The sequence below is a fragment of the Myotis myotis genome, unplaced genomic scaffold, assembly GCF_014108235.1.
Source record: "Myotis myotis isolate mMyoMyo1 unplaced genomic scaffold, mMyoMyo1.p scaffold_m19_p_14, whole genome shotgun sequence".
Lineage (NCBI taxonomy): Eukaryota > Metazoa > Chordata > Mammalia > Chiroptera > Vespertilionidae > Myotis > Myotis myotis.
In genome coordinates, this window is record NW_023416318.1 from 54,548,731 (window position 1) to 54,557,614 (window position 8,884).

The following is an 8,884-nucleotide window of genomic DNA, read 5'->3' on the forward strand; positions in this document are numbered from 1 at the left end:
AATCTGATAATTCCAAGGATCACTTACAGGCTTCCATAAAAGCATTTCATAGCAGGAATCTCAGTACAGAATGGTTTCTATGTCAAAATACATTTACACTGTAAATCGCTCATCGAAAGGAACAAAACAAAACGAAAGACACAGAGAAATGGAGTTTGCTGGCATTGAATTCGACAGCAGCGACGCCCTGACAGTCTTCCTTCTTCTCCTACGTCACCGGTTTCCGACAGCCATGTCCGTCTACCCTCTTACTCGTAGCCCAGGCTTCACTCACTCGATTGGCCAGTTACAAACCCCAAACGCCACGTCCGCGCTCACGGTGACCGACCCAGCCCTCCCGCCCGCCGGCGCCCCTCCTGTCTGACACCCAGTCCTCTGGGAGCCTGTCCATGTCCGTCCTGGGGACACCCCGTCAGGAAGGGAACAGTAGTTATCAAATGCAAGCCTGGAGAAAAGTCACACAGAAACCACGCGTGCGGGTCGAGCGCACGCTCCGGGTCAGCCTTTCGGACGACGGCGTTCCTCGTGGGTGACTCTGGCAGGAGACGTGGGGGTGGAGGTTTCAACCCTGAGCAACAGCACTGCAGGCCGAGGCGCGAGCACTGACATTCTCTATGTGATCGGGTTTGTACAAAAAAATACATCGTTTTCAATAAATAATGCTTAACTTTACAACTTTGATACAGCAACGGCACACACGGTGTCCACACACTACCCCTGCATGCTAGACAGCCCACGAGACACGAAACTTGGCCATGCATTTCCTAGCACCATCCCACTCCGCCCAGCGCGGGCCCGGCTCCCCCACTCGCAGCCTGGGGCGCACGCTGGCATGCAAACCCTACATAGGTTCCCCCCCCCAAACCACTCAGACTTCTAACCAAAATAGCGTTTCCGCCTTTCTCCCCCCAAACCTGGAGAGGCTATGAACGTGAGTTTCCCGTTCAGACTCGCCGAAACCCGCGCCGACACCCGCGAGCCCTCAGGCAGCCCGGGGGGTGCGGTGACCACGAGGGTCTCCGCCCGCAGAGTGGGCCTCCCACTTGAAACAGTCCATTCAAGAAAAGGAAAAACGCAAGACCCTCAAACCCACAACATATGTACAAGAGTCAGAGTCGACGACACGGGGACCGGGTGGGAGGCGGCCTCCCCACGCAGCTCCGGGCGGCCCCCCGTGTGAGCAGAAGCAGGAGATGAGCCCACAGGGCGAGGCCCCCGGTCAGGCCCTATTTGATCAAAATTCTTTGTCGGGCACATGAGGGTGTCCGGTTGCTGTTTTTCTGAAGAGAATTCAGTGGCTCTAATCACAGAACATAAGCATCAAGGGCCCCGGAGTTGTTGGCTTTTTTCCACGCATTTCCCAACATTCTGTCCTATCGCTTTCTTCCGTCATTTTCACAGCAGAGAAAAGCCAAGTCCACGCGCCTGCAGGAAAGAAGTTTGATCAAACAGAAGGAGGAGCCGCCCCGGCTGTTCCGAGGAAACCCCACTGCCCAGCTCATCCTATTGCTTTTAGGGATCGTTTCCCTAACAGAAGGGACCTGTCGCGGCACAGGCACCCGGGGCGGGGGGGGGGGGGGTCCCCAGGTCATTGAAACAGTCCTAGCTGAGCATTGGCAGAGGTATTGAGTCTCTGAGGAGTGTCTCCACCCAATAAATTATTACTCTCACACACGGGACATTATGAAGGTAGGGTTCCCTTTGTAAGCCATTTTATAGGTTCTGCACAGTTGTGCTTCTTCTGAGTATAAAAATAGGTCTCCTTTAAAATTCTGCGCAAGCTCACTAAAAAACTACTTGTTTGTGAAATTCTCTTATAAACTCACTGCATCCACATGTAACAGATACAACTAATTAGGCAGCTAATTGATATAGGTAGTGTTTAAAAAAATGCTCCAAGAGGGGGGCTGGGGGAGGCGGAGAACGAAGCCATGTGAGGAGTCAAGAAGAAAGCAGTACAATGGCAAAGAACTGGGTTTAATGGTAGAGAACTGAGTTCAATCATCTTGTTCCCACTTGACTGTGATTGGGTCCCTGGGCTCCGTGGAAGGGGACCGGGAAAAGGTGAGCTGCTATGGAAGAGAGAATCCGCCAGGTCACCAAACGAAAAGGGGATGTGACAGAACCAACCAGTCGACGGCGTGGACAGCGAGGAAGAACCAGTCGCCAACAGAAGCCAAACCCCCGAGAAGCATGTTGGAGAGTCGGTCTGCGGCGACGGTTGCCCTGGGAACGGGGACATGCCTGCACCGGGATGCGTAAGGCTCAGCCTCGACTCCTGCACAGGCCGAGGCTGCACGGAGGGCGTCTGAGACGGACATTCCTGATGGACATTGTACAAAATTTGGCCCTTAGAATAACTGAGAAGTATCCTGAAAGGATCGTCCCTGAAACTGTAATACAGAAAGTGTCTCATCGAACCGGTAAAACCGACAGCGCAGTGAGCTATTTTCGCTGTCATCCTACCATAAGAAAAAAAGCAGAAATATATTCGTCTCAGAAATCTGCGAAAAGCAGGGAACCGCACCGTAAACGCGTAGAAAGAGTCTAGAAACGGGAGAGTCCAAGAAAAAGCTCTCTCCAAAATGTCCACAAAGATACACATGCCCGTTAGAGGAAAAAGTAAGACTATACACACCATCAATCACATCCGAGAATAGAAAAGCTAGGATTGGTATAATATATTTATATTGAGTGACTACTCTAAAATAGAGCGACTTCTTGGCTTCCTTTCTCAGATTCCTTGGGCAAGTCATGCACACTCCGAAGCGATCCGCACCTGCGAATCCCTGTACTGGATCATGGGTCCGGCTCCCAGAGAGAAAAACAAGGCTGGCCTTTTGAGTCCTTTACTTTTTAAAAGAAAAAACCAACCAGACAAAACCCCACCAAGTCATCCCGCCGCATGCACCCCACGCAGCGAATCCCTGCCCCATGATTAACATGAAAAAGGAACCGTCCCTGCCCGGAGGCCTGACTTTTTCCTCCCGAAAGACGGAATCCGCCCTGTGACCGCAGCCATTCCTAACGCACAGATCTGCACAGCCGGCTAAACGCGCGGCCGGCCCCCGCACTGCCTGGGTGTGTTCCATAAAGGGGTGCAGGTCGGAGAGTAAGAATGGAAGGTCCTCCCCAGAGTTTGGAGGGTTAATAAGAGGATGCTGGTTCAAGTTCTGGGAGATGGAAATCGAAGGCAAATGGCGTCATCAGTTACCAACAGGGCATCCCCTGAGCCAGGCGGCCGCCCAGCGCCACCCCACCCCACCCCACCCCACCCCACGCCACCATTTTCAGAGTTTCTGCCAATGCTTAGTGAAGAGTAAGACTTATTGAAGAGACGGAAAGAAATGCAGTTAAGCTTTTATTGCAGACGATCCAGTGGCAAGAACACCGTGAGCCTGTGCCACGCGGTAGACATTCGGTCAAGAATCCACTAAGACTGCCTTTCGCTGCCTCCGGCCCGTGTGAGAGCGCGGCCCTGAGTCCCCCCGGGGCCGTAATTCAGCTCGCCGACCACCACCCGACTTCCTCGTCGTTTACTATCAAGAAATCCGGCTACATCGCTTTTCTTAAAAAAGAAAGAAGTCAAAACTGTTTCCATTCTGCGGCAGATCATGCCGTGGTGCTAGTGTGCACGGAGTGTTTGCCCCTCCGTGCGTCCTGCTGGATCTAGGTCCCCCCGGGGCGGGAGCCTCCGCGCGCATCGGTGCAGTCGCCGCAGAAGCCGGCGGTGGCTCCCGGGCGGGGGCGGGGCGGAGGCTGCTGGGAGCCCGTGGGGGCGGGGTGGGGGGAGGAGGAGGGGGAGAGGGGCCAAGGAGGCCAAGGAAACGTGGGGGGTGGGGTGGGGAAGGGGGCGGGGCAAGAGGGTGCCCGGGCCCAGCAGCTCCTGCTGGTGGAGGCGCTCACCAATCCCAGTGAAAATGGAGGGCAGACCTGGATGCATCATTTCAGTGGATAAAAGAGTCGCGGCGATTCGCACCGACCGAGCTGCAATCAGCCCCTGAAAACCTCCCCCCGCGCAGGCACCGCGGCTCCCGGAGGCTGAGCTCAAGGCTGGTGCACAGCCCCCCCCCACCCCCCCACCCCGGGCTTCCCGCAGCCTCCCCGAGTCAGGCCTGCCCGGGGCTGCGGGCTCAGGCGGGCTGGGAACATGCGGGGGTTCGGGGGGGGGGTGGGGGGGTGGAGGGCCCAGGCACAGGGTGCCCGGCGAGCAGGGAGCCCGAGCCCCGGGGGGCAGCTGAAAGGAGGGAACAGCCAGGCAAACACCTTCCCGAGGCTGCCCGCCCGAAGGCGAGTCCGGGGGCGACCCACGAGCCAGCGCGCAGAGCGCACCGGTGCCTCCCCCGGGCTGTTCTTTCTTCCTCCCGCCCCGCGGCCAGGGGGTTCCCCTCCGCACCCGAGGCCTCAGGCGCCTGCGTGGATGTCCCCGCGCGCCTCCGGGGTCGCAGGCGGGGTGCGCCGAGGTGCACGCGGTGGCCGGGCGTGGAGAGCCCTGGTGGGGGAGGGCTCGGTCCCTTGGACACCCAGCCGCCACCCACGCGTCCTGCACCCACTTCTCACCCTGAGGGCGGCGGGGTCCTCGAGGCGCGGGTCCCGACGGCACACAGGCCGCGCCCTCCTTCCCCCCCTCCCGCCGGCGGGCAGACTGGCCCCGCCGCACCCGCAGCCGCCCTCACCTCCATCGCTCATCGCCCATCTTGGGACGAGCTTTCCCGCCCAGAGGGGCTGGGAGTCACTCCGGCAGCCCGTCCCCTGCCCCTGCCCTCACTCGAGGTCCAGAGCTGGCCGCGCATCGCCCACTGCGCATACGCGGAGCTGCAGCATCCAAAAAGAAAAGAAAAGACCCACATGGATTACCCCGGCGCCTGCCGCTAAGGGGGGCGGCGGGTCCCAGGGCCCCCACCGCTCGCCGCCCACGGGAGCCTGTCCTCGCGACGCGCAGCCCAGGACCGCGCGCGGCACCCGGTCGGCCCTCCCCCGCCTCTTGGCGCGGCCCGCCGGCCCGGAGCTCGGGGAGAGGGCGGGAGCAGGAGGTGAGAAAGGAAGTAGGGGGTGGGGAGGGGAGGAAGGCCTAGAGAGAGAGAGAGAGAATCCTCCTCCCGCTTTTTAATAACCAGCCACGGGAGGAAGAGCGGGCCCGCCGGCTGGGCGCTCTGCAGCCTGAACGGCCATCTCCGCGCCACTCCCCCCCGCGCGCACCAAGCCGGCCACGGACGGCGCTGGGACCGCGGGGCCTCCAGCTTGACTGCCTGGGAGACTGCTGGCGAGGTGACCCTATCAGTTCCAGCTGATTTATTATCATTATTGTCAAGATGCAGACTTCCGGCACACAAGACACAAAACCAGGCGATGATGTCAACGGTGCACGGAGTCTGCTGCGCCACCATTTGCTACCACATCGGCAGATGGTCTGTACTTTATTTAGATCATATTGCACAAAATGAGAAACCTTTTAAACTATGTGCCTTCTTTCTTTTGCTAAAAATCGAGAATCCAGTTTTAAACCTCCCATCTGGGGCCCCAACCCACATGTCACAGCGTCTGAGATACATCCAGTCCTACTATATAGTACAGTACATATACAGGCTTCCAACTATAACAGCTCTGAGGTCTAGATCACCATTTTCAATAAATCTTTACCTACAAATATCGAACAAATCTCTACTATAGCTGTACAAAAAAAAAGTTTGCTTTTTTTTTTTCCTTTAAACCACAAGGCCTTTAGATGCAAGGATTATTTTAAAATTTTAATCCTTTAAAAACCAGGACATAACGTACCAACAAACTTGCATGCTAAAAAACAGAGGAAAAAAAAAAAAAGAAATTGAAAGGGAAGAAGTGCCTGAAAGTCTTACTGGAAAAACACAGCAAGAATGTTCCCTTTTCACTGTACAAAAATACGCCTGAAAATATATTAATTTTTTAAAAAGACTGAGGTCTGTTATGTATCAAAAATGTTTCAATACCTTTTGTACTGAGGTCTAGGCTGTCTGGTATTCAATCAAGGAGGTATCAGGGAACAGTTACCAAAAAACAACAAAAAAAAACCGTTGGCAAGTAGAAATCACATTTGTAAAACCATAAACAATTGGATCTGAAAAGTAAGCTCTGAACGCGGTCAGTTCACAGTTTTTGTGAGCGTGTGTACAGTCTGCATGTTTTCAAGCTCCCTGCAGTTTTGTTAAGAATCGGATGCGTAGAAGACATCAGCTTTCTTCCTCCAAAACAAAATAAAATAAAAAGTTGCCATGGTCCCTTTTTTTGCTTTATTTTGTGTGTGTGTTTTCTTAAAAAATAAGAAATTTAAAAAAAAAAAAACCCTCCAGTTCTCTAAGATCTCTTAAGAAAGAATAAAAATAAAACTATTCTCCAGCCAACTCCCTAGCGTAACGGTGGTGCTGCCCGCGGTCCGCGGCGGAGGCCAGCCTTCACACCGCCCGGCTCCGGCCGCGCCTTCCGCCGGGCCTCCCGCCCCGCCCCGCCCCGCGCCTTTGTTGCAATCACGGATTTCAGGAAAAAGAAATCGTCTCTACAAAAACGCATTCGGGGGCGGGTAAAAAACAAAAGCACAGCTCCAGGCTAGGTATGCAACTACCTTGAGACACGAGAAAGGCAGGGAGGGGGACGGGACCAAAAAAAAAAAAAAGACAGAAAAAAAACACCTTTAAAAACTACTCATTTCACTGAAACGCCACCAAAAACGTCACCATCCTTTCCCACTCCTTTGTGTCACGGCATCAGGTCAACGTGAGCATCCTCTTCTCTCCCCGCACCCCCCCTCCCCCCCGCCGCCGCCACCATCCTCCCGGCAGCACCGCGGGGCCGCCCTCCCCACGCAGGACCCCGGCGGGGTGCCCGCGGGGCCCGGGGCCGGCGCCGGGCGCGCTCAATACGTGAACACCAGGTCGGAGAAGTTGGCCTCCAGCCAGTCCCCCGCGATCATCTCGCTGAGCTCGGGCGTGCAGTAGTCGGGGAACTCGAAGTGGGAGCCCAGGCTGCCCTCGCTGAACGAATCCAAATCCTTATCCACCAGCGACAGGGACAGGTTCCCGGCCGCGCCGCCGCCCAGCTGCTGCTCGCCGGCGCCGTGCGCGCTCTGGGAGAAATTCAAGCTCAGGTCGAACATCAGGTCGTCGGCGTCCTCGCCGCCGCTGCCGCCCGAGGAGGCCGAGGACGTGGAGACGGAGCGCGAGGACGCGGGCGAGAGCGCGGGCTGCGCCAGCGGCGGCGGGTGCTGCTTGGTGATGTTCTTGAAGCTGTAGTAGAGGCGGCTGCCGCCCCCCGGGCCCGCGGGGGCGCCGGCCCGCACCTCGTCGTACAGGCTGGCGCCCTCGGGGGACTCGGCCGCGCTGCTCAGCGTGGGGCTGGCGGGCACTTTGGCGACGTTGTAGCGTCTCAGCAGCGGCGGCGGCGCCTGCGGGCCCGGCGGCGGCAGGAGCGGCGGGTGCGGCGGCTCGTCCTCGTCCTCGTCCGGCTCCTGCTTGATCCGCAGCGGCAGCTCGTCGCCGTCCTCGTCCTCGTCCTCCTCCTCGTCCAGGAACACGCACTTGACCGTCTTGGCCGCGCCGCCCGCGCGCAGGCCGCCGAGCACGTAGTCGTCGCCCGCGCCCAGGTCCCCGCACGGCGCCGCCTTGCCCGCGCCCGCCTTGGCGCCGGGGCCCGCGGGCGCCTTGGGCTTGCCGCACTTCTTGCCGGAGCCCTTGGCGGCCTTGGCGCCGCCCGCCGCGCTCTTCTCGGGGCTCTGGCCGGCGCTGGGCTTGGCCGCGGGGTCCATCTTGGGCTTTTTCCGCGGCCGGTACTTGTAGTCGGGGTAGTCGGCCATGTGCTTGAGGCGCAGCCGCTCGGCCTCGCGGATGAACGGGATCTTCTCGCTGTCCTTGAGCATCTTCCAGCGCTTGCCCAGGCGCTTGGAGATCTCGGCGTTGTGCATGTCGGGGGACTGCTCCATGATCTTGCGCCGCTCGATCTTGGACCACACCATGAACGCGTTCATCGGCCGCTTGATGTGGCCCGACGCCGTCTTGCACCAGTCCGGGTCGCTCTCGTCCAGGGCCGCCGGGCTGCACGCCATGAATTCGCCCTCCTCCGTGTCCAGCGCCTCCCGGGGCAGGTTGCTCTCCGCCTCCAAGCTCTCCGCCTGCTGCACCATGATCCGCCGCGGGGCTGGGCGCTCCGGCCCGGGCCGCTCGCTCTCGGGCTCGGTCTCGTGCGGAGGTCCCCCTCCCCTTCTCGCCCCTCCACCTTCCCGGGCAACTTGCAAAGTCCTGGGCGCCCCGCGGCCACGACTCCCCCCCTCCCCCCGGCCCCCCCTTCCAGGCTGCACACAGCGGCTGCGGCGGCAACGGCCGCCCGCACGCGGGGGGCTGCGGCCGCGACAGGAGAGGCGGCGGCGGCGGCGGTCGAGGCAGCCCGGGGACCCCTCTCTCCTGCTGGTGGCTCCCGCCGCAAGCGCCGGACCCGAGCACTCCCAGGCGCGCGCGCTCCTTCGGCAAAAAGTTGGGGACTCTCTCCCAACTAGTTATCAGGGTGTCATATGGGTGACATCACTCCCCGGGCCAGCCAATGGCCGCGGCCGGCTCCGCCCACCCCCCTTTATTAACCGCGGGGCCCCGCCCCCGCCCCCCGCCCAGGGGCTGCTCCGCAAAGATGGAGGGTGGGGGCCGGGGGCAGGTCTAGAAACATGTTATTTTTAAAAAATCCGCGTGTGTGCACAGATGCGCCTCTCCCCGGGATGCTGGGGGCACGAACCACACCGCGGCGAGCGGACGCGCCCGGGGCGAGCGGGCGAACCGAGGACCAGGGCCCGGGAGGGGCCGGAGCCTTTGTGCGGGCTCCGCGGCCCACGATGCGAGCGGCCGGAGCGCGCCCCTCGCCGTGTGCACAC

General features: G+C 59.3%; 1 protein-coding gene across 1 annotated transcript; it reads right to left on the bottom strand.

The window, feature by feature from the left end:
• Positions 1-6,821: 6,821 nt before the first annotated feature.
• Positions 6,822-8,174, bottom strand: SOX11 (SRY-box transcription factor 11). Its single transcript, XM_036335571.1, has one exon. The coding sequence runs from the start codon at positions 8,147-8,149 to the stop codon at positions 6,887-6,889; it is 1,263 nt and encodes a 420-aa protein (XP_036191464.1). The 5' UTR covers positions 8,150-8,174; the 3' UTR covers positions 6,822-6,886.
• Between the last annotated feature and the right edge of the window lie 710 nt (positions 8,175-8,884).

Coding starts and splice junctions, on each gene's coding strand:
- SOX11 (XM_036335571.1), bottom strand. CDS start 8,149: ATGGTGCAGCAGGCGGAGAGCTTGGAGGCGGAGAGCAACCTGCCCCGG.